Genomic DNA, 24,888 nt, shown 5'->3' on the forward strand with positions numbered 1-24,888 from the left:
AAACCAAATGCTGGTAAAAGTGTGGTTCAGCAGGAACTCTTCATCATGCTGATGGCAGTTTTAAAAAGTTCTTTAATCTTCTTGGCAAGCATCATTTATTTAACCAAATAATTCCAATTTTGAGAGTCCATGCAGTATTAAAAGGAAAGAAGGGGGCTTGGTGTCAGACAGAACTGGGTTTTAATCTTGGATCTGCCACTTGCTAAACGTGATCTTGAGTTTCTTTTATAATATTTCTCTCCCAGGCTCGGTAGCATGGTCAAAGAGTCTTTCAAAGTGGTTTCAGAAGATGGTAATGGGCTCTCTTCTGCTGTAACACAGAGAACAACCAGACAGAATAAAAGGAAAGATTTAAATAAATTAGATGGGTTTGAAAGAACTCAGAGGGAATGCCATAATGCCTGATCACGCCTAGGCAGAGAGTGAGGCGCGGCGGACGCTAGACTGTGCGTAGATGAACTTGAGACACTGGGCGGAGGCCGTGCCGTTCACTTCGGGCTTTGCCAATACGCCTCACCGGCCTTGCCAGAGCAAAAAAAAGTCTGGGGACTTTATTCAGGTATGACGAGAAGCCTTTGGAGGGGTTACACCTGCTTGCCCCATGTCACAAGTCGTGGGATATTTATTTTCCTTTTCTAGAGGAATACAAGATTCCACACATAGCAGATAGTTTATTGGACGTCCAAGGGAAAGGCCCTTGTATTAAATTGAGGAATAAAGAGATTTTAAAGACATGATCCCACTTTCAGTGGAATTATCTACTGGGGAGACCGTGAGAGATTTGGGTTCATGAAACAGCAATACCCAGGGGTATCCAGCTGCCCCCCACGTGGCCGCCCCCTGAGGATCTCTGGAATGCTAGCTTACCCCTCCCCACCGACACTGGTACCAAAAGGTGCAGGGGTTTCATTTTCCGGCCAACACTATGACATAGGTCAGATCTTCAGCACATCCTCTTTTTCTTTGGGAAATAAAAGTGGTTTTTAGGGCACCTGGGTGGCTCAGTCAGTTAAGAGTCTGCCTTCTGCTCCGGTCATGATCCCAGGGTCCTGGGATGGAGCCCCCCATCGGGCTCCCTGCTCACCAGGGAGTCTGCTTGTCCCTCTGCCTGCTGCTCCCTCTGCCTATGCTCTGTCTCTCTCTGACAAATAAAATCTTTAAAAAAAAAAAAGTTTTTAATCTCATGAAACAGTGTAGTGTTTTCTAAAGGAGAGTCGGGCAGACCAGAGCAAACAACACAATCCCAGGCCGTGGCTTTTACCCCGTCCGCTAAAGGGCCCTGTAATACCCCTCAGCAATGGCAGTGTAGTGACAATAGTCCAGATGGATTGAATTCCAGGCAGTGCCCCCGAAAGTGAAAGTGGAGCCGGTATGAATGTGCTCTCACGCTCTCGGTCAGAGCACGCGGCTCGGCTCCTGTCTCCTCCTGAAACTTTGCAGTCTTCCACGGTAAGATGATTTTAGCAACATCCTTAAATAGGTTTAGTAAAGGGAATTTTTTAAAAAAAGATTTTATTTGGCAAAGAGAGCGAGAGAGAGAACACAAGCAGGGGAAGTGGGAGAGGGAGAAGCAGGCTTCCCGCTGAGCAGGGAGCCCAGTGCAAGGCTCCATCCCAGAACCCCATGATCATGACCTGAGCCCAAGGCAGACACTTAACGACTGAGCCACCGAGGTGCCCGATAAAGGGAATTATTAACCATTACACAGTTATGTGCGATCTGAGGGACCCGTTTCCTGAGAGGGCTCACGCCTACAGCCAAAATAACAAGCGCAGGTTACCAGCGTGCAGCTTTCTCGGCCCCACCCCCTCGTGGAGCGCTTTAATTGGAAAGATACTAACAGATTAAAGTCTTAGCCATACTCAGTTCCTCCCTTGACCTGCAAAAAACCGTGGCCATTGGAAATGTGCTGCGTGTTAGAAAACATCGTAGGAGTGCATCACTGATGGTGAACAGAGCCCCCAGGAAATGGACCCATGTAAGGGGGAAAAGATGACCCCACTCCACGTGGATGATTTAGCTCAGGTCGTGCTTACCTTGTGGGTTTGAGCACTCAAGTGTCTGGTGCTTCATTTCCAAGGAGAGATGTAACATGTCAGTGCGGGAGAGAAGCCCAAGGTGATCTTCCGGATCTAAACGGAGGGACCTCGTGGCTCGCCCTTTAGATTTGCCTCAGGTGGGGACTGATGTATGGGCCACGGGAGCCACGGAAGCAGAGCAGAACTCCAGCACGCAATAAGGCAAATCCTCGCACGGTACTTAAGGGTCCAATCAGATAAAATGACGGATCAAAGGATTATTTTTGCTTGATGAAGCATTCTGGGTTTTGAGTCTCGTTGGAGTCCATTTTTAACGGGATCTTGTCCTCAAGGGGCTGCCCTTTGGACATTCCGGGACAGGCATGTGGGCAGTCGGCTCTGGTTAATTGAAAGGCGCTCTTGATGAAGCCCTGCTGCACCTGTAATTTCAAATTTAGAAATGGGTAGGGAGAGGAGTAGGTAATGTGAGGGGATTTTTTTTTTTTTTTGCCTCTGAAATTAGCTTAGTGTATTAATTCAGAAAGCAGTCGTTTGCATCTGATTGTATGCCTTAGTAATCACAACCATCTGCCTCCCTATATTAAGGAGTTGGTCTCTTTAATCCAGCTTACAGCCCGCAAACCACTCTTCTCCATCATCATGCCCTTGAGCAGATGAGGCCGTGCAAAGTCCTCTGCTCTTAAGCGTGTTGCTATCGTTGAGGATTTGGGGAGATTTTGTCTTTTTTTTTTTTTTTTTCTGTCCTTCACGTTTCGTCTGAGTTTTGGTTTAATTTTTCTGGGGGCAGAAACCATGGCTTTCTTTATGAAAACTATGATTAGCAATCAGGTCAAGAGCTTCGGATTCGGTGGCGGGTCAGAAGAAAAGAAAGAAGAAGGAGGAACGTCGGATCCCGCGGCAGCCCAAGGGATGACTCGAGAGGAGTACGAGGAGTATCAGAAGCAAGTGATCGAGGAGAAGTGAGTACCCGCGGCTCCCCTCCCTCTCAGAGCCGAAAGAAACCAGTTCTGGCCATACCTGCTTCTGCTCCCCGACCTCTTTGGCTTTGCTCTCTAGATGCACCTTCTTGTGCTGTTTGCCTCTGACCTTAGGAAAGAGAGTCCTGCTCCTCGAATCCTTTCCTCGCTGCAGCAGGTACCATGTCCCGCCTGGAGGGACGGCGCCACACAGAATGCAGAATCTGTCTGTCGTTCTGAAAGCCGCTTAGCACTTTTTCTGGTCGAGGTTCATTTCAATTAACCCCAGTTGGAATGTTCAAATGGACAATGGTGAGCCTATCTCCCCGGTCTTCCCCAAACCCGCCCTTCTAGCACATCGAAAGCTTTCAGATCGAAGAATTCAGGTTTTGCACCTGGAAGAGGGCCTCGAAGCCCATCTTTTTTCCCTTACGTGTGCAAAAACCCTAGAAAGCACAAGAGGATTAGGTCATAAGACTCAGCTTTGCAAAAACTGTGAATAAATTTGTGGGAGGTTTATTGTGGCAATTTTATTTTATATTTTTTAAATGCCTGGAGAGATAAGCAGGTCACTTTTTTTTTTTTAAAGATTTTTATTTATTTGACACAGAGAGAGAGATCACAAGTAGACAGGCAGAGAGAGAGAGGGAAGCAGGCTTTCCGCTGAGCAGAGAGCCTGATGTGGGGCTCGATCCCAGGACCCAAGCGGAAGGCATAGACTTTAACCCACTGAGTCACCCAGGCACCCCTATTATGGCAATTTTAAAGGTACAGAAAAGTAAGAGTATAATGAACACCCATACAAACTTATGAATAAAGTCACAGTTTAACATTTGGTTATAATTGCTTATAGATGATTAGTTGGATAGATGATTGGATAGATAGATAAATAGATAGATAGAAGCTTTAAAAAAAAAAAGAATTTATTTATTTATTTGACAGGAAGAGAGACAGTGAGAGAAGGAACACAAGCAGGGGGAGTGGGAGAGGGAGAAGCAGGCTTCCCACGGAGCAGGGAGCCTGATGCAGGGTCAGATCCCAGGACCCCGGGATCATGATCTGAGCTGAAGGCAGACACTTAACAACTGAGCCATCCAGGCACCCTAGATAGAAGGATTTTTAAAGTAAATTGTAAAGTGAAAGTAAAGACCTCATGTTACGTCACCCCTAACACCTTCAAAAAATAAGGACATTCTCCCGACTGTGTAAAATAAAAATAAAACATGAGTAACATTTTCGTTGAGCATCATAGAATGTGAATAGAACCCTCAATTTTTCACTGCTGCAGACCGATCTTTAAGTATAATCCGTATATAATTTTTTAGACTTTAAGGTAGAATAACTTAAGAGTCTTTTAATAACAATGAAGAATTGAAGCCTCAATCTTGAGGTTAAGTGTTCATCATTTTTTTTTTAAGTATTAATTAAAAGTATTTCTCTGGGCACCTGGATGACTCAGTCGGTAGAGTGTGTGACTCTTGATCTCGGCGTTTTGAGTTCAAGCCCCACTTTGGGCATGGAGCCTACTTAAAAAAAGAAAAAGTATGTCTCATTTAATAAGAGTTTTTCTTTTCCCATCATGGCTCTTTTGCTAATGATCAATTACACTAGAGTGGCCAAAGTCCTATCGCTAAGATGATTATAGGTGAAAGGTTAATGACCTGGAGGAAACTAAGAAAGTACAAAGGCTTACATTTAATGGAAACTTTGTCTATTGTATTTTTTCTGAAAGAAATCATAGCTTATAAACTACCTAGAATGTATTACGCTCGGCTGGGCAGTCAATTCAAGTCAGTTAAAAAAGTAAACGCCAATGCAAACATGATGTCGGTGCTTGAGCAAAGCTCAGGCAAAAGAAACAACACCCCTTGCATTTGGCTAGTTTCGCCTACGGCTTGTAAACAAACAAACAAACAGAAAACAAGCATAATGAAGTAACAGAAGCAGAATGAGAGCACCCAGTGCTCTCAGCTCAGTGAGAGAAGAAGAAGAAACCGGCCAGAAATTTCGACTCTCCATCTGATTGTGTAAAACATCACGTACAGCTGGTCACAGATAACGGCATCTGTTTGATTAACTAATGTCCTAGTTTTCCCTAAGTTTGTATCCAGATAGATCAAAGGCCAGAAGGCCCAAATGGTGTGGTCAATCAGTGAATTGGGTTATTTGCCAGCTACTTGGCTCTGTGTGTGTGTGTGTTACCAATTTATGTAGCCACCCAATTTAAGGAATAGTAACAGGGCTGTGGGGCCAGGCTCCTTCCCTCGGGCAAGAGGCATGCCCTCCAGGTTGTTGCTTGGGTTTCCAATAGCTTCACCACCCAGAACGCAACAAAACAGTCTGTTTAACCCTCCATTTCTCTCAATAACAGTAAAATGTCCCTTTACCTTACTTACGGTGCGGTAATTGTTAGGATGCCATTTGTTTCTTAAACTTTGATATGTGTCAGAGAACAGAACATAAAAGCAAAAATGATAAAGCATTTAGAAGAAAACAGCATCTCTGCAACTTGAAAGTCTGACAGAGATCACAAGTAGGCAGAGAGGCAGGCAGAGAGAGAGGGAGAAGCCTCCCTGCTGAGCAGAGAGCCCAATGCAGGGCTTGACCCCAGGACCCTGGGATCTGAGCCGAAGGCAGAGGCTTTAACCCACTGAGTCCAGGCGCCCCAAGGCAAAGAGTTCTTAAACATGACTCTGAAAGCAATAACCAGAAAATTTTTAAATAATGTAGACTTTATCAATGTTGAAAATTCTTGTACATCAAAAGACACCATTAAGAGAATGTTTATAGGCAAGTCCTAGGCAAGTCCCAGACTGAGTGAAAATCTTTGCAAAACATGCCTGACACACAACCGGAATCTAGAATATATAAAGAATTTCTACAACTCAATAATAAAAGCAAAAATAAATAAACAAATGGGCAAAAAGAGTTGAGCAAATACTTCCTAAAGATACACAAATGGCCAATCAGTACATGAAAAGAACCCATCGCTCTCATTAGTCATCATGGAAAGGGAAACTGAAATCCTACTAAGTTACCACTACACACCCCAGAATGGCTAAAATTAAAAAGACACCGTACCAAATGTGGGCCAGAATGTAGAACAACATAGAACTTCCATTCCATTTCATGAGACATGAGATGGTATACCCACTTGGGCAAAACTCGGGCATTTTCTTACAAAACTAAACTCACTCGACCAAGTTACCCTGTCACTCTGGTGCCATGCCTAGATTATTTACCTCAGAGAAATGAACATGTAGGTCCACAAAAAGACATGGACAGAGGTGTTCATAGCAACTTCATCAGGAGTGGCCCTGAATGGGAAATAGTCCGAGTCTTGGGACGCCTGGGTGGCTCAGTTGGTTGGACGACTGCCTTCGTTCGGCTCAGGTCATGATCCCGGAGTCCCGGGATCGAGTCCCGCATCAGGCTCCCAGCTCCCTGGAGAGTCTGCTTCTCCCTCTGACCTTCTCTTCGCTCATGCTCTCTCTCACTGTCTCTCTCTCAAATAAATAAATAAAATCTTTAAAAAAAAAAAAATAGTCCGAGTCCATCTGCGGAATGGAGTAAACAAGCATGACTTCTTCATACAGAGCAAGGCACTCAGTAGGAAAAAGGAACAAACCATGGATGAGTAACACCACCTGGATAAATCTCAGAGGTTCGTCATACTGAGTAAAAGAAGCCTTATACAAACGAATGTATAGTATATGGTTCCATTTATAGAAAGTTCTAGAACAGACACAACCAATCTATGGTGGGTAAAGGACAGTGACTGGGAAACAGGTGTTAACTGGGCATGGAAATGAGAGAAATTTCTCAGGTGATGGTAATCTTTTTCATATCTTAATAGGGGTTGGGGTTATACACAGAAACAGAACCAGTAGGAGAAACAGACTCACGCAAACGTGAATGTGTAATATGTGCACGGGAGATTGAGTGTAAGGATTGGCTCACGTGATGATGGAGGCTGAGAAGTCCCGCCATCTGCTCTTTGCAAGCTGGAGGCTCAGGAAAATTATTGCTGGGTCTTTCTCTGCTGGAAGGCTGATGGTGTAAGTTCTAGTTGAGGGCAGGAGAAGACTGAGATCTTGGCTCTAGCCGACGGGCAAAGGCAGAGAGAATTCCCCCTTCTCTTGGCCTTTTCTTTTCAGTCAAGCCCTTGACGGATTGGGTGCTGTCCACGCATACAGGGAAGGGAAATCTGCTTTGTTCAGTCCTTTGATTCAAGTGCTAATCTCATTTGGAAACACCCTCCGAGACACACCCGGAAATCATGTTTAAATCTGGGCACCCCTCAGCCCAGTCAAGTCACCATGTAAAGTTACCCAGCCCAGTACCTGGAAGCTCTGTGCACTGAATTGTACCCAGGATTTTACTTCAAAAGAAAAAAAAAAAACAAAAAAACTGCAAACAAGTATGTCACTATAGCAAATGGCATTTGTGCTGAAGTGTTTGGGGGAGCAAGGACGGGTGTCTACCACTTTGAAATGCTTCAGAAGATCAGATGGTAAATGAATGCATAGAGAGGTGTGTGATAACACAGGGATAGTAGATACAATCAGTAGATGCTGATTGTAGAATCTAGATGGTGAGTATGTGGGTTTCACTGTAAATTTCTTCCAACTTTTCTGCACGTTAAGAAATGTTCACAGTAAATTATTGGGAAGGGTAGATCTGCTTCTCCCCCAGCCCTGGGTCACTGATGTCTTAGGCAAGTCGCTTATTCTGTTTCTCTCTCCAAAGCCGGAAAATGGACCGGCATCCTCTTGTGCCCGTTCTGGGCCTGACCTTTGGTTGCAGGGGGTGGGGGGCAGTGTGCTTGGGGAGGGCCTATGCTCAGGGCCCTCATGGGCAGTAGTTTGAGCTGATCTCTTCGGATCAGCCCCTCCTGCAGGCAGCCTTCTGTGTGCTGGGGAAGAGGATTTCAAAAACGTGAAGTGAAGAAATAGAAACCAATTAGCCCCCTGAAAATGAAAACGGAATTTCTTTTAATGCAAATAATGCTTGATGCAACGATGCTTCATGAAACCCCTCAGCAGAAACCCCACCAGGCTGGACACCTGGGGGTGGCTCAGTCCGTTAAGGGTCCGGCTCTTGATTTCAGCTCAGGTCCTGATTTCAGGGTCATGAGATTGAGCCCTGTGTCAGGCTCCGTGCTCAGCACAGAGCTTGCTTGAGAGTCTCTCCCGATCTCCCTCTGCCCCTCCCCCGCACAGCGGCTCTCACTCTCTCAATATGTAAAAAGTAAGTATTAAAAAACAGAAAAAGAAACCACACGAGGACTCACAGGGGCCTAACCTAGGAACCAGAATAATGTGGGAAGCCAGCCGTGAGCTCCTTCTCGGCTCCTGCCATCGCTCTGCCCCCAGTACGGCTGCTTTTTTCCTGCCTGTCAGCAGTCACCTCGCCTTGCCGTGCCACCCAGACCCCGTGGTCCAGGGAACATGGCAGCCCACAGCCTCCCAGTCCACCTGTTCCAGCAAATGTCTGTCTTTCTCGGTCCCCGTCCCAACCTCCCAGAGGAAAGATTTCACTTACCCAACTGGGGCCAGTCCAATAGAACTAGAGGGTAGGACCTTGTGTATAAACGTAGCCCCTCGTAATGCACCTTGGTGGGCAGCTGGGAGGGGAGACAGTCCCTGTGAGCTTCAAAGACATCCCCAAAGATTGTCTGCTCCTGCCTCAGTCAGCGTGGCCAAGGGAGTCAGTTTCAACCCAGACTAATCCTGAGACCAATTAGATCTATCCCCAGAGCATTATGGGAATCGACCCTACCTTGTCTGGGGATGCCTCCTTCCCAACAGGGAACGGAACACTGTACCCAAGTTGGGGCCCAGAGGGGGTGACAATGAAGGGAAACAGCTTTCTCTACATCCCTAAATACCATGCGCCTCTAAAGGACCCCCCAGCCCTGGATGCTGTGACCGCATTTTCACTTGACTAAAAATCACTCAGGAGGCTTCTTCAAAACAGAGCTTTCGTTCAGGCACCCCCAGGGGTTCTGATGAGTCAGTCCAAGGTCACACCCAGGAAGCTTCCTTCTTACCCGGAACCCAGGTGATTCTGGTGTTTGTGGTCGCAAGTTCTATTTAGAGCAACCCTGCAAGGTCAACGAGATATTAGGAAAAACCACTGTGCCCTCCCCTGGGCTACATCTTAAGGAGATTCCCAGAACCAAGCTGTCTCTGGTATGCAAGGGTCTGCCTTGAGTTACGACCAGAGAATGACGGAAAGAGAGGCAGGTGTTTGGGACATAGGAAGGTTTATCCCAGCATCTGGCTTCTCTGTGCAGGGTTGGGACTGTCCTCAGCCCTCTATGTCCTTTGATCCTTTTTTCTACTCTTTTCCTTTTAGGATGGAAAGAGATGCTGCATTTACACAAAAAAAAGCAGAGAGGGCATGCCTCAGAGTTCATCTCAGAGAAAAGTACAGACTCCCGAAGGTGAGACGCTCTTAACACAGTAAACATCCTATTTAATTTCTTAAATAATAGAAAATGGGGAATGTTTGATGATCAGCAAAGGGTCCCACTCATGAATACACACACACCCCTACATGCACACACATACACACATGCACACACGTACACACAAGTGTCTTAATCCTAATTGAGGCATTTGGTGTAGTGAAAAGGCCCTTGAACAAGTTCATAAAAACTAGATTCCAGTCATTTAACCTCTGTAAACTTCCATTTTCTCTCAACAAAATGGAGCTAATACCTCTAAGTGACAGTTTAATGTAAGTTTCTGTCAAGCCGCTAAAACCTCCATGGGTTAACTACACAAGGAGGAAGTCATCAGAGCTGGCCTTTAGCGGCACACCCAGGCACTGTTCGGAGGGCTTTGGTTGTAGCAGTTCATTGAATCCTTCCCGAGGGGTATCATGTGGTGACCTCCACTTGGTGGTAGAGGAAGCAGAAGAAAGTAACTCCCTCCTGCCAAAGGCCAGGAAGGGCAGAGTCCAAGGTCTTAAACTGCCCCCCCACCTCACCCCCGGTACTCTGCCTGTATTTCAAAGAAGCAACCCGCTCCTTCAATGTGGGGACGCTGTTGTGGTGATGGCCATCCCCTGGCGTCATCCCTCGGTCCATCTTGGTGCTGGCAGACGGAACGAGCACCTGTGGGCTCTGGCCGGGCAGCTGGTTTACTGATGGGGAAAAGGAGTTGTTGACCTGTGACAGCGGGCTCAGAAGCTCTGCTCCTGTGGGTCCCCTTCTGGACTTCAGAAGCTACCAGCCCTAAACAAAGGGAGACAGCCCCACTGTCCCCTGCAAGGTCAATGCTGAAGTCACCGAAGAGTTCAAGAACCTCAGCTTGTGGGAGAGACTCCCCGCTAAGATGCCCCAGGAAGCGGGTTCTGCTTTCAGAGAGGAGAGGAAAACTCACAGAGAAGGTGAAACATTTTCATTGCGACCCAGGAATTTGGAAAAGAAGGGCTTTGCTTTTTGCCTCCCTTATTCTGGTTTAATGCTTTTTCCCATTGGGCACTTGCAACACGGTCCCCTCCACTCCCATGGTCTGGTGGATTCCCCGAAGCTGCCTGGGATGGGTCCAGCTATCTTTAGGAGAACGGGTTTCAATTCCAGGGCTACTTCAGCTGGCTCTTCAATATATCTGAGCCTCAGTTTCCTCATCTGTAAAACGGAGACAGTGACACCTGCATCACCAAGACACGTGTGTCTTTGTCTGAGGTAACAGAACCTAGTTACCTTTAACTGATGTAAAGAATCTAATACAGGGGTGCCTGAGTGGCTCAGTGGGTTAAAGCCTCTGCCTTTGGCTCAGGTCATGATCCCAGGGTCCTGGGATCGAGACCCGAGTTGGGTTCTCTGCTCAGCAGGGAGCCTGCTCCCCCCCCACCCCCGCCACCTGCCTCTCTGCCCACTTGTGATCTCTGTCAAATAAATAGATAAAATCTTTAAAAGAAAAGAAAAGAGCCTAGTACAGTGCCTGACGGATGGGAGAAACTCAATAGATGACCCCTTCTTATTTTTCCCATGGTTCTCTCTGTGCCCAGAAATCTTCTTTCTTCATAATAACAGCCAGAGGTCTCAAAGACCTTGGGTAAACACATCAATCTGTGTCAACTGAAGTTTTGATTGTTTTCTCCCTAATGAGGGTCCCGCTGTCTTGCTCCTTTCCAGAGCCTCAGCGGTGAACCCCTCAAGGCTCAGCAATGGGGCTTTGATGGTCTTCAGAGAAAAAAGAACCCCCAAATCTTTGAGTCAAGCTATCCTTTAAGACTAGAGCGTTTCCAACAGAAGCTATAAGAAGAGGAAAGAATTATCACCAGGAAATGTGCACATTCAGAATGTCGGGACAGGGACTATGTCGGCACAGGTTAAGGCTCCCTAAAGCCAGTGGGGGGTGCATTGGGGGGAGTGTGAAAAAGTCATTAGATTGTCAACAGTGGAGCCCCGTTGTGACGTCCCAGTGCTCATCAGCCCCTCTCCCCTGTCTAAGGCATGTGAGACCTCACCTGAGTTTTCCTTGGACCCTGAAAAAGAACTTTGAGTTCATCTAAGAACTGAACTCCACTGCCTCTTTTTAGACAGGAGGGCACTGCAGCCAGAAGGGTTGGGGACCTTTGCAAACATTCACAGCCACTGACTGATAGAACTGGGCTGGGAATGTAAGCTCCTCAACCGTGAAAGCACGTTGACTGCCTCACAAAAGGGTTTGAATGCTGCTCCTTCCCACCCTGAGGTCTTCCGCAATTTCTACTCAGCGTTCAAGGTGTCCCAAAGCCTGAGAGCAGCTTTGAGCTTTTTGCGGCTTCAACCTGCAGGTAGACTTTGGGGACAACCCGCATGGCTGGGGATTTCAGTAACTGGGGATTTCAGTGACGTGTGGAATCCCACCCCAGAACCCAGCAGGTGCATGCAGCTTCTCCCGCTCTGGGGTAGTGTGACTCCCAGCCCTGGGAGCCGCTGCGACCTTCCAAACACAAGCGAAATAGATGAGAATATCACTTGAAAGCATTCTGCCCTTGACCCCTCAGTGCAGTTGGCTTTCAGGCAGAGGCCTCCCTGGCATTCTTTTATATTATGGCTGCATTTGGTAAAAATGGATCGATTCTACACAATGCTTCCAGGATTGGCCTGTGGTGGGAACAGCAAAAATACTAACAGTACCATTACCCACTCTTCCTACAGCACAGAGGAACTGGGGAGATTCTAACTCAATTACACAATCCACGAAACGGTTATTAATAGAAAGTGTATCCTAAAAAACCAGCGGGCTCCCATTCCACTTGTCCTCCTGTCGCCAGATGTGGCTCCAGCCCAGCCTCACCGCAGCTCCTTGCCGGTGAAGTCCACTTCCCCCCTTGGGCACCCCGTCGGCCTCCCGAAGGCTCAGGCCTAGAAGGGAGCGCTGGGGGACAGACCCATTTCCCAGGCCAAGAAGTGCCCCTACTCCTGTCCTGGCTTCTGAGTGCAGTCGCCAGGCCGGGGAGTGGGGAGGAGGGACGGGGAAGTGGTGCGGCGGTGCGGGCCCGGGATGGGCTCTGCTCGCTCGCGCCCCCTGCTGTCCCTAGACGCAGCGCGCACCGCAGCCTCAGGGAAGTAATGGGGGCGCCGCTGTTCTCAGCGCCGTGGGGACTGGGGGTTGCAGCAGGGACAGTGATGGTGGGAACAGAAATAAATGTCCAGACTTTTTTTTTTTTTGGAAGTCTATTCGTTGGCTACTAGGGACCAGATTGTGCATTGTATTGGAAAGCAGTGCCCGTGCTGGCGAGCGGGAAGGGCCTAGTGGGCCCTCCTAGGAGCAGCTGTCACAGAACAGGAGGTGGCCCGCCCGAGAGGGGCGGGCCGGGTGGGGACCGGCTGCGAGGGGAGCTTCAGAGCAGCAGGACCCTCCCACGCTGTGCCAAGATAGAGAGCTAGAAAACCAACCCGGGTGAGCTGAGCTGTCTCCCCAGCTCGCTGGATGGAGGGGGATTTTGAACCCCCAGTAACTGAGGAGAAGATGAAAGCACTGGAATATTGGGCAGGACCCGAGAGGGGATGACTTTGGGGAAATGGCCATTATGCAGCCAGTCATTCCCTGGGCTTTGAAAGCCATGCTTCGATTCTCCGACGAAGCCAGCTTACCCGGAGGGGCCGAGCTGCTGGCTACACAGACGTGTATGTAATTCTTAGGGGTTTCTCTGATGATGCAGACGGACTCCTCCCAGCCGAATCCCTAGAAGGCCTTCTGAAAACCATAATAGGACTTGAGCTTGTAGGTCTTCATCTCCTCCATGCTCCCCTCAGGAGCAAGCAGGCCCTGGAGGGTCAGGCGGGGCCTAGAGGCCTCGCTGTGACTGGAAAAGCCTCAAGGCCTTGGCCATATGTCCAGTGAACCTGGGAAGGGAATGAGGGGCTTGGGGCCAGTGCTACACCCGGGGAGCGGGGCTGGGTGCAGGGGCTGCTGACAGAGGCCCAGGCCAGCCAGGAACTGCAAAGCCAGAGATGTAATCACAGACCCCCAAATTATGACATATATCCTCTTTGTGGGGCTCGGTGTCTTGACTTCGCTTATTTGATTACTTATTTGATTACTGCCTTTGAAAATAGCAATCCTGGGGGGGGTGTCTGTGTCTGTGTGCATGTGTGAGCGTGTGTGTGTGTGTTATTCCTTAAATATGTCTATATGCCATTAAAAGAGGAAATCTTGTCATTTGCAACTACATAGATAGACCTTGAGGGTATCATCCTAAGTGAAATAAGTTAGACAGAGAAAGACAATAGTGTATGATTTGACTTGTATGTGGAATCTTAAGAAGTCAGACTCGAAGAACCTGGTGGTTGCCAGAGGTGGGTGGGGCGTGGCGGGTGGGGAGGATGAAATGGGTGAAAGGGGTCAAAGGGAACAAATTTCCAGATATAAGATAAATAAGTCCTAAAAAAAAAAAAGGATAACTCCTGGGGATAATGTAAGACATGGCGACTATTAAAAAAAGTCATCAGAAGACATCGGTAGGACAAACTGTATAGTCGTTAACAAGCGGCAAGAACCTCGCGGTGGGCGGGGCCATCCAAGGAGCATGCCCACGGCCCCTCCCCCTGCCTGTCCAAGCTCTCCTCCTGGGGCAGGTGTGGGTTCCCGGGCCGTCCCAGTACTTTGGCTCCCTGGGTCTGAATGGTCTTTCAACTTTTATTAAACTTAATTTTTTTATATATAAAAAAGTACACCAATGCATAATCCTAAAACTCGCTGAAATCAAGGGACCTGGCCAAGGTCACAAAACTCACTGAGGCCAATGGGGCCTCCACCCTCCTGATTCTTCACCTAGGACTTTCTGGGTTCCACTGTCCCTACACCCCTTCTCAACTGTATCTCCATCCAGGCTGGTAGACTCGAGAGCAAACACAACTGTCTAACAAGAAAACAGTGCTGGGCAGAAAGCAAGGCCCTTCCTGGGCTCCTCATAGCCACCGTTTCCTCCCCTCAAGGTCTGCAGACCGCTAAGCCCTCTGTTGTCTTATCAAGTGCCTATTGGGTAAGCAGCCGTATTAATGGTATTAGCAGTCCACGGGGAGTTGGACACATTCACCGTGTCCTCCCGCTAACGAGGGATGACCCCCCGGGTGCCTCATTCACAATTCCCTGGGGTCACCGGCCAGCAGCCGCACAACCAGCAGGAGGCGGTTCTGGGCCCTTCTCCTTACCGAGGCCCAACGGAGAGCAGACTTGAGGAAAATGTCTTCCCGGGAGCTGTCAGGTCTAATGAGGATAGCTATGTCACATTTTGGAATTAGAACCGTATTTTCTAAAGAAATTATTTGGCTGGTGTCCCCCGTGAAAGCATTTCACTGATTGCTGACCGGGGGAAGGAAATTTGGACTCGGGAAAGGAACAATTTGGGCCCAGCCCCCTAGGGAACAGTAAAAGCCTCCTCTCCCAGCTCATCCTTCACTGTCCGTGACAACACAATTTATTGTACCCGTGTCTTTGGATGACCCCTTTTAATTGCAGTAATCACGTAAGGCGTCCACGAAGGGCGGCGATCGAGTGCCATCATCCACAGGATCTAGGAAACTGCCCCGCAGGGTGGCTTTCCTCCCGCTTTGGGGTCGCAGGTAGTCGGTCGATTTCTGGCAACTGAAGGAATCCTGGATGCTCGTGGTAGGCCGGGGTCTCACTCCGCTGATCTGTCCCTGTCCTGTGGCTCCCCTGTTCCCTCTCCGCCGTCTCTCCTTTATAAAGGTCAAATCTCTCCCCCACGAAAACAAGCAGGTCGCACTTTGGGAGAAGACAGGCCTTTCCAGGTACCTTCCCGAAGTGACCGGCTCCCACTGCCCCACTGACGCCTTCCTCCTGCGGATGCCGGGTAGTCCGGCTAAACACCATGACGGTGACTGTCCCCTCCTCCCGCAGCCCTCTCTCTCTGTCCTCGGTTTCCAGGTCTCATTCACCCTGAGTGTCTTCTTCATGGCCTACCCTCCCCCTGTGTGCTGCCCCCAGATTTTGGAACATTGCAGGTGTACTCTTTTTCCCACTAAATCTGCACACTCTCCCCCAAGGGGAAGTGGGGGGACATGCTGCAGTCGCTCTCCGCTGCTATCCACATGTGGATGACTCTGGGACCTCCACCTGCAGCACCCCCTTCTCCCCACGGTTCCTGCGGCGCCTGCCTCCGCTTCGGCACCTCCTAGCTCTTCTCCAGAACAGACTGGCTCGTTTTCCCCCAAACCTGCTTCTCCTGTAGGCCCCATTGCCAGGGGTGCCCACCCCCACCCCAGCCCACCCTCCCCACACCCAAGGCCAGTGACCGGAAGTCACCCTTGACTCTCCCCTCCTCCTCCAGCCTCACATCCAATAAATCAGGTGACCCTCACGTCACCTCCTACATAATTCTCAACTCATGCCCCAGTGCATCCCCAAAGGCTCCTGAGGCCTGTCTCCCCACAGCAGCTCCGCAGCGGCCTTTCCACGTGGAGTCTTGCTCCTCTCAAAGTGGCAGTGCGAGGTTTCCAAAATGTAAATCTGATCCTATTTCTCCCCTGTTTAAAAAAAAAAAAAAAGTTTATAATTTCTGAAAATCAAGTCCCAATCCCTTGGCCTGGATTGGCGGAGATGGGGCTCCGATCTTTCCAGTCTCTGCTCTTGCTAACTTCCTGCTTGGACTGAAATGTCCTCCTGCTTTGTCCCCTACACTCTGCTCTCCAAGTCTCTTCTCTTCCCAGAAGACTTCCGGGTCAGTGCCACTTCTTGTTTTTTTTTTTAAGATTTTATTTACTTGATGAACAGAGATCCCAAGTAGGCAGAGAGGCAGGCAGAGAGAGAGGAGGAAACAGGCTTCCTTCTGAACAGAGAGCCCGATGTGGGGCTCGATCCCAGGACCCTGAGATCAGGACCTGAACCCAAATTAGAGGCTTAACCCACTGAGCCACCCAGGCGCCCCCCAGTGCCACTTCTTACAGAACCTTCTGTGACCCTCTTCTCCCCACCGCCCCTCATGCTCCCATAATCCCGGGTGCATGTCTCCTGTCATCTCACTCACCCCCGTGAATATTTTCGCCTGCCGGACTCAGCGCTCTTTAACGAAGGGGCTGAGTTGTCTATCTTTGTCTTCAATGACTTGCCCGGGGCCCAACATGTAGAAAGTGTGCATGTGTGTGTGTCCATACACACACACACACACACACACACACACGAGAAATGGTCGCTGAATGTTGGATGTTACTGGGAAAAAGGGGGGAAAAATACACCCAAAGAGCAAAGTACCAAAAACAGCAGAAAGAATTTATCTGCTATAAGAGTTATATTAAAATAACTTTTCATGAAGAGAACAAATCTGGATTAGACATCATAACTGTGTACACAAAGTCCAAAGGTGACTTTATATTATAACTAAAGTGTCGTATTTCTTCAAATAGAGGAAGTAATGTGTTTTAAGTCAAGCCCCAAGTTTCTCTAAAAACAAATGTGCCTTTCTCCCCAGCCAATTCAAAATGTATATGTAAGTCAAGCCAAATTAATAAGAGAAAACAGTTCCACAATGAACCCTAATCCTATTAACGGAATTGTCAATCTAGGTTAGTCATTGAAAAATAATGTTGTGCCCCCTGCCGCGCTATGATTTAGTTACACCTGGTGTTTGTCTGCTGTATTAAGGGCATCGTTCATGCTGAATCAAGAAGAAGGTAGAAGAAAATCTACCAGTGGGGTCGACTTTGAAGGTATCACATTGAAAACTCCCTTAGACAGAATTTAAAAGTTGCCTCTTAAAGAAAGATAGGACTCCGTGGCCGTTTCTTTGCCTCCTCCTTCCGATTCGGAGCTCTGGGGCTGCCCAGCAGGGTCCCAGACACTGAATCCTCCCGCCCTGGGAACAGCTGTTTCTGGTGGCAGAGCTGGAGGCCATGGAAGGGGGGGCGTCGGGGGGGCCTTCCCTTCCCCCCTCCTCCCCATCCTGTCCCTGTTCAGTTTGCTCCTTCTACTCCCCTGTCCCTGAAAGAGCCATGGACTGAATGTCCTGAGGGGACTTGGGGAAGGGGCGAGAGCACCCTGGGAACTGGTGCGGTGGTCCTTGGCCACGTGGGCAATCTCACAGAATCCTCTCGACCACCCCGACCACCCCGCTGTGCGGTGAGGTAGGTCGGTCTGATTTCCTCTTCCCAGGTAGGAACACGGGCTGGGAGGGGGCGAGGAAGAGGGCTTCCCAAGGTCACGCCACCTGTAAATGGCAAAGCAGGATGAGACCCCAGGCCCATCTGACCCCACTGGCCATGTTTTCCTGCTAGCCCCCGCGGCGGGGCTGGCTGCGCACCCCAAACAAGCCGAGTGATACTTATGCAAGTCTTGGGACCTCAGCTTCTTCCTCTGTAAAAAGAGAGGCTTGGATCGTGACCCGCACGAGCTTCTCGAGAGCCTTTGCAAAGGAAAGAAGTGGGAGATGTACCCAATCGGTATCTAGAGACCCCATTCCTCCCTAGTCCTATCGGTGTGCGCGCTCTCAGCTGAAGAAGTCAGACCCACGCCCTCTGTCCAATAGCTGATGGGGGAGAGGACAGCATGGTGTAGGGGTCAATGCAGGCACCAAGCCCCAGACAAGGGTCCTTGTCCTGCTCGACACAAGAATCACCTGGAAAACTTTTTATTTTATTTTTTTTTTTAAAGATTTTATTTATTTACCTGACAGAGAGAGATCACAAGCAGGCAGAGAGAGAGAGAGAGAGAGAGGGGAAGCAGGCTCTCCACTCAGCGGAGAGCCCGACGCGGGACTCGATCCCAGGACCCTGGGATCACGACCTAAGCCGAAGGCAGCGGCTTAACCCACTGAGCCACCCAGGAAAACTTTTTAAAAATCATATTGCCCAGGCCCCTGCCCCAGAGCCTCGCTCCTGCTCTGGCCTGAAGACCCCTTTACCTCTGGCAAAGCAGGCTATGCCCACTTTGACTTGCCGCGGAGGGGTTTGCTGACTGGCTGTGTTCTTTTATCTCTCCCCCTCCCCCTTCCACGTCTCCTAGGTTCCTGCAGGACAGGAGCCAGGGGTGGCTGTCACGCTCCCTGGCAGCCAGTGCAGCCCCCACCCTTGCATAAGTGTTTATGAAGAGCAGTGGTCCTCACAAACACAGAAACAGCTGGTGTTAGATCAGCGCGTGCAAGTCAAAGAAATCCGTCAATCTAGCTGTTTGGTATCACGTAGACCAACACCAAATAAACAAACCAAAACCCAAATAGAATCTTCCTAGAAGCCAATACGCCGGTATTTGCGACGTGCCCAGTTTGGTTGTCTAGGACCTTAACCAGCAGCGAGCCCTCAACTTTTTGACAAAATAGCCGTCTGAGATAGGACTGTTTTTCAACCTGGCTCAAGGTGGGTACAGGATGAAGGCCGGTTTGTCAAAATCTAGGGCTCAGACCGTGGGAATCCTGGGTCGTGCTTACCCCTCAGTGAAAGGTCAGAAATCAGTCACAGGGAATGGCCGGAGCAGGGCGCCGGGCGATTTAAATAATGGGGCCTTGAGCGCTGGCAGGAAGATTATAAATCTGGTTAAAAACCAAGAGATTAAAACTGATTCTGGTCAGCCGGCATAAAAATAATTAGCTCTTAACTGCATTAAACAATATCCCAAATGGATAAGATTTCTAGAAACGAGAAGACCTCCAAGACAGGAATCAAGGACAGCTTGCCGGGTCTCTAACTGTGTGCGGACTCGCCTCCCTCCCTCCCTCCCTCCTGATCACCTCTGTTCTTTCACACCGTGCTCCCCAACCCGGGCTACGCCTCCCTGCCTCCCTGAAGCTGTGCCGGGTCGTCTGTAACTATACTCGAATCGGAGGGTGTGCGGAGGCAGTACTGCCTTCCTTGACGTGTGGACGGTGTCCAGACCTTCCTGGCCTCCCCCTCTGACTCATCAATGGGCAGCAGAAAGTGTGCGCGAGACGTTCGCTGCGTGGACTGCAGACAAGGTCCTGTGGGCAGGGAGGCTGGGGAGGTCAAGGGGACAAGGCTGCTTCTATTCTTCGTGGCTTGCTCTGCTCTGGATCTTTCTCCCAAGGGGCCAATGCTCTTCCACCCTCTGTGTCCCTATCTGTGCCTTCTCAATCGCGGGGATCCTTTCCGCAGGGATGGTGACGGCGAGCTGCCCTTTTTTCTCAAAAATGTGAGTAACCACAGTCCTGCTTGTCCAGGGCTTAAAAGCTTACAAGACCGTCTCACATCCCAGCTCCCTCCATCTGCTGGGGAACCCTCTGAGAATCCACGGGCATGAGAGTGTAAGGTGACTTGCCAAAGGTCACGCAGAGGGCGAGTGACAAAGCTGGGGCTCGAACCCGGGTCTTTGGCCGCATGCCACCCCTGCGGGGGAGCGGTCCGAGTCCGCTGCTGGAGGCTGTTAGAAGCCCAGACTCCTTTTTACAAACAGGACCCTCGCCCTTGGCCTGTTCTGGACCTGGGGCCAGTCCACATTAGGCCCCAGTGCTAAGGAGGCATGGGCCGAGGTTTGGTCCCAAAGGGTTTCATTTTATCCTCTAATTACTCGCTCACTGGCGCCTTCTGGTTGTCGTGCCCTCAGTCGTAAGGAACCCACAGCCCAGAGAAATGGATCCCAGGGCTATAGGGTCATCGCCGGAAGCAATGGTCAGTAGCGTTGTCCTCCTAGGAGGGGGACTGTAGGACTCGGCCCCTAACCAATGACGACGCTGAACACTGCCTTTAGACGGGACAGTTGGAGCCACCTGCCTTGGGCCCCACGCTTTAGATGTGTGCCTTGGGCCACATTCCTTCACATGGGGGTGCAAAGTCTACAGGGCCACAGGGACAGGTCCGCCCAGAGCCCACATCCCTATTTATTTTTATTTTTTATTTTTTTTTAAGATTTTATTTATTTGACAGAGAGAGATCACAAGTAGGCAGAGAGGCAGGCAGAGATGGTGGAGGGATGCAGGCTTCCTGCTGAGCAGAGAGCCTGATGCGGGGCTCGATCCCACGACCCTGGGATCATGACCTGGGCCGAAGGCAGAGGCTTTAACCCACTGAGCCACCCAGGAGCCCCCCACATCCCTATTTTAGACCACGCTCCAGCTTCCCAGAGCTCCAAATTCCCTGCCTCAGTGTATTTGTGGAGACTGCTTCAGTCCTCTTCAGGGGGCCAGTGCCCCGGAGAGTTCAGTGAGCTGCTGGTCTTGTCCTGCTAAGCCTCCAGGGGTGGGCAGGGGCTCTGCATACATCAAGTTCCCAGGGAGGAACAGACCCAGCGGTGGGGGGAGAAGGAGGGCTGGTCGTGAGTCTGGGCCATCCTCTGGGTCCCACAAACATGCACATGGGATGACAAGGGCTAAGGGAGTCCCGGTAGATGTCTCCCAGAATTGAGGACCTAGTGCTGAAAAGGAAATGAACGGCCCAGCCTGCCAGGAACTTGACTTGTCTGCATTTCTAGGCCAGAGGTGAAGGTACCCAGAGAGCAAGGCCTCTGGTCCGGCTGACTGCCATGTGGAGGAGTCACGGTTGTCTGCCACAAATCCCCAGCCCAGCGCTGAGGGTTATTCTACTCCCGAGCAGCCCCTGGGGGTGACTGCTTCATGCACTCCAAATAATGCAGGTGTCATCTAATTAATCCTCTACAACTCTAAGGCCAATAGTAGAAACCCAATTTCTAGGAAATAAAGCTCAGAGAGGTTATGTAAGGTGCCCAAGGTCACACAGCATGTAAGTGGTGGCGGTGACTTTTCCACTCAGGCAATCTGATTCTCACGCCAACACTGGCCTCCCAGGGCACTGGCCCAGCGGCAGTGGCCAGTAAGTCAGTAGCTGCGACGTAGAGCTCTTGACAGCAAAGCGGACCTGCCCATTTAAGGATCATTAAGGCCTTTGCAGTCCCAGAAGACAGGCTCATGGAATCGTTCAGTAAACGTTTACCGTCTGTGTCTGCATGCCAGGCACTCTGCTGGGTTCGGAACTTTGCAGAGAAGTAAGTTACAGTCCTGTCTTCAAGGAAAAGGGAGCAGGGCCTCTTTAAAGATTTTATTTATTTATTTGACAGAGAGAGATCACAAGTAGGCAGAGAGGCAGGCAGAGAGAGAGAGGAGGAAGCAGGCTCCCCGCAGAGCAGAGAGCCCGATGCGGGACTCGATCCCAGGACCCTGAGATCATGACCCGAGCCGAAGGCAGCGGCTTAACCCACTGAGCCACCCAGGAGCAGGGCCTCTTAAACGCACCAGAATCACCAGGAGGGTTCGAGAAGTCAGAGATCGCTGGGCCCACCCTTCCAGCTTCTGAGTCAGCAGTTCCGGGTGAGGACGTGCCTTTGCAACAAGGTCCCGAGCCCTACTTTGAGACACAGTTTGGTAAAAGTCCCGATCAAGAGCCCCTCAGTGAGTTGTAAGGCAAAATGGAACCCAACACTCTCCCTTCCCCAGGCAAGGGGAACGAGGAGGAGAAAATACACCTGAAACTCCTCCCTGAAGGAGGGGCCCTTTCCAAAGCTTCCCCAGAGGCAGCAAGCCTCAGGGCCCCACAAAGGCGAGCCAGGGGAGCAGGGTCTTCGGGAGCAGCCCAGCTCTCTGAGCACCAGCCGGCTGGCCCCCGACCTTCCAGCTGCCTGTCCCTCCAGACTACTCCTTCCAGTTTGGACTCCGGTGACTCCACAGAAATCTTCTTCCCCACCAGAGGGGAGGGGAGGCAGTGCCAGAATTCCCAGGAATGCCTTTTCAAATCATTGTTTATTTTATTCCGGGGTGCGTAAGAGAGGGGAGACGTCCTGCATCGACAGGAACAGAGAATTAATTGCCAGGCTGATGTCCCGCCTTTCCTCCCCTCCCTGCAAAATTGCCCAGAGGATGATCAGCAAGAGAGGCCACCGCTAGGCTAGGTAAATAAAAAATAAATAGAAATGGAAGATTGGCTGGGAGCCCTGAGGATTAACTAACTAATTAATCCCTACAACAGTTTGACGAGGAACTAATTAATCCATTAAGCACTTTGAGGGGCTGAGGCCTGGCCAAGTGCAGGGAGAGGCTTCTCTCCCTCGGCAGGCTGCGGTGGAGGGTGGCTCTTCCCAGGGGCCTTTGTGGAGGGCCTGTGCGAGGATCAAGGATCGTACCCCCCAAAGGGGTATGTCTCCCCTGCATGGGAATCCTGCCTCCCACACAGGCTTGCTGTCACTCTGCCCAGAGAACCAGAGAACCAACCGGAAGAGGGAGCTCTGGGGGGGAACCACGGGGTTCTAGGGCTGGAGGAGGCCCGGGAGAGCCACTTTACAGATGGAGAATAGAGAGTGTCTCCCTTACCCTGACTCGCTCTTTGGACCCAGAGACAACCCATGTCTGTTTATAGCCATTTTTTTTTTTTTGAAGATTTTGTTTATTTATTTGACAGAGAAAGACACAGAAAGAGAGAAAGCAGGGGGGCTGGGAGAGGGAGAAGGAGGCTTCCCACTGAGCAGGGAGCCTGCTGTGGGACTCAATCCCAGGACCCTGGGATCATGACCTGAGCTGAAGGCAGACGTTTAACAACTGAGCCACCCAGGCGCCCCTGTTTATAGCCTTTTCTACACAGCACCCAGGCAAGGGGAATTCATATTTTTTTCTAGGTGTTGACTCTAGCACCCAAGGGGCGTTAAGATCTTTCTAAAATGAGATCAATGAGGGTCTGATTGAGACTAAGCGATCGCTTTATCTTGACGCGAGTTTTCACACGCTTTGGCTGCAGCATGTGGAGGTGGGTGAGCCCCAAAGTCTGCTGAGATCTTCTGGACCCTTTGCTTTTCTGACGCTCTGTAATCTTCTGGGCCCCTGGAGCCCTGTGTGCCTCCTGTTACAGCCAGACCTCAGAAATCGTCTGATAGGGCCACCTGGGGATATAAACTATCCCTACCTTTCCCAGAGAAACCTTTTCATACAGAAAGGGAGTGGGGAGGGAGGACCCGAGGAAGAGGGACAAGAGAGCTTAAGCTGGGTGTGCAGCCTAGTGTGGGGCTCGATCTCACAACCCTGAGATCATCGGGTCATGACCTGAGCCAAAAATCGAGAGTCGGATACTTAACCAGTGAGCTGCCCAGGTGCCCCTCCCAGAGAAACTTCTGTAGATTCTCCCCTCTCCTTAAGAAACAAAGGCTTGAAGCCAAAGGGGTAAAGGAATGTCTAAGACCAGACAGCGTGCACTATGAAATTCTGGAGCAGTCATGAACATGACTGTCATAGCATGAACTATGTGAGGGGCAGACTGCGGTGCGGGCAGGTGCGGGGAAGGATGCTGGGAACAGCCACGCCCCAGCGAGTCCCTTAATAAACAGGCACCTGTGCCAGACTCGCTTCCAGGGACAGAGCCTGTGGGGTTGAACTGGACCGGATTCTGTGCCCCACAAGGGGCCCCCTGTCTAAATGGAGGGAGGGAAAGGGCAAAGGTCAAGCAGAAGTTGCCATGGTGACTGAGCAGGGGTCTGGCCTGTGGTCTGGCCTGGCCTCTGTGAGCCAGACCCCACCCTCCAGGGCGGGACCCGCCCACGGGAGCCACTGAGTCACAGCCTGGGGCTAATAGACTGCAAAGCTTGTACAGCTGCCCTGAGGCGGAGCGTCCAGGGTTTTCTCAAGCTTTGCTGGCGGGCAGAAGGGGACGGATTCTTATAACCCGTATCGCTGAGCACCGCCCAGGAGTTTCTGATTCCATCGGTCTGGGGCGGGACCTGAGGATCGGTCTTTCTACCACGTTCCGCGGTGTCTAATGCTGCTGGGCCTGGGGACCACACTTTGAGAACCACTGTTGTAGAAAGTTCTGGTCGGCCCGAGGTGCAGTGGAAGAGGGCATGTGAACCATGACCGGTAGCCCCCGCCACCGGCCGGAGAGAGATGTCGTCCCCGTCGTTCAGCCCCCACCGGTGCTCTGGCGGCTGCTCTGACTCTGTGGGTGGCTTGGTGTGGGACCGTGGCTCATCTCCTCCGTGTTTGTGTTTGGCACAGAGTGAAATGGACGAGAACCAGATCCAGATGGCTGGAGACGACGTGGACCTGCCCGAAGAGCTCCGGAAAATGGTGGATGAAGATCAAATCGAGGAGGAAGACAAGGATTCCATTCTTGGGCATTTACAGAACCTCCAGAACATGGACTTGGACACCATCAAAGAAAAGGCCCAGGCCACCTTCACGGAAATGAAGCAGACGGCAGGGCAGAAGTGCTCTGTGATGTGAGGGAGGGCGCGGGGTCAAGGGCAAGGTGGCCGCTCTCCTGAGGAACACTGCCAGCAATGAATCCTTAAACATAGCAGACACAGAGAAACCATGGTTAGAAAGCTCCACAAACTGGTAGACAACACCTTGATGATCTAAATGTTCCTGGTAGAGCTCTTAGCCAGCACCTTGCAGTAGGAAACAGACTCTCCTTTTAGTTATAAACGTGGCTCTGGGGGTGCCTGGGTGGCTCGGTGGGTTAAAGCCTCTGCCTTCGGCTCAGGTCATGA

The 24,888-nt window shown here is 50.5% G+C and overlaps 1 protein-coding gene across 1 annotated transcript; it reads left to right on the top strand.

Moving 5' to 3' along the window:
• Positions 1–2,537: 2,537 nt before the first annotated feature.
• Positions 2,538–24,831, top strand: CPLX4 (complexin 4). The gene is made up of 3 exons (XM_044240976.1): positions 2,538–2,998; positions 9,356–9,443; positions 24,392–24,831. Exons 1-3 carry the CDS (start codon positions 2,832–2,834, stop codon positions 24,617–24,619), a joined length of 483 nt encoding a protein of 160 aa, XP_044096911.1. The 5' UTR covers positions 2,538–2,831; the 3' UTR covers positions 24,620–24,831.
• Positions 24,832–24,888: the final 57 nt, after the last annotated feature.

Source organism: Neovison vison, chromosome 3, assembly GCF_020171115.1.
Source record: "Neovison vison isolate M4711 chromosome 3, ASM_NN_V1, whole genome shotgun sequence".
Taxonomy (NCBI): Eukaryota; Metazoa; Chordata; class Mammalia; order Carnivora; family Mustelidae; genus Neogale; species Neogale vison.

Excerpts from the sequence above, each read along its gene's own strand:
- CPLX4 (XM_044240976.1), top strand. The coding sequence starts at position 2,832 with ATGGCTTTCTTTATGAAAACTATGATTAGCAATCAGGTCAAGAGCTTC. Across the intron at positions 2,999-9,355 it reads AAGCAAGTGATCGAGGAGAA|GATGGAAAGAGATGCTGCAT; the intron begins GTGAGTACCCGC and ends TTTTCCTTTTAG. Across the intron at positions 9,444-24,391 it reads AAAAGTACAGACTCCCGAAG|AGTGAAATGGACGAGAACCA; the intron begins GTGAGACGCTCT and ends TGTTTGGCACAG.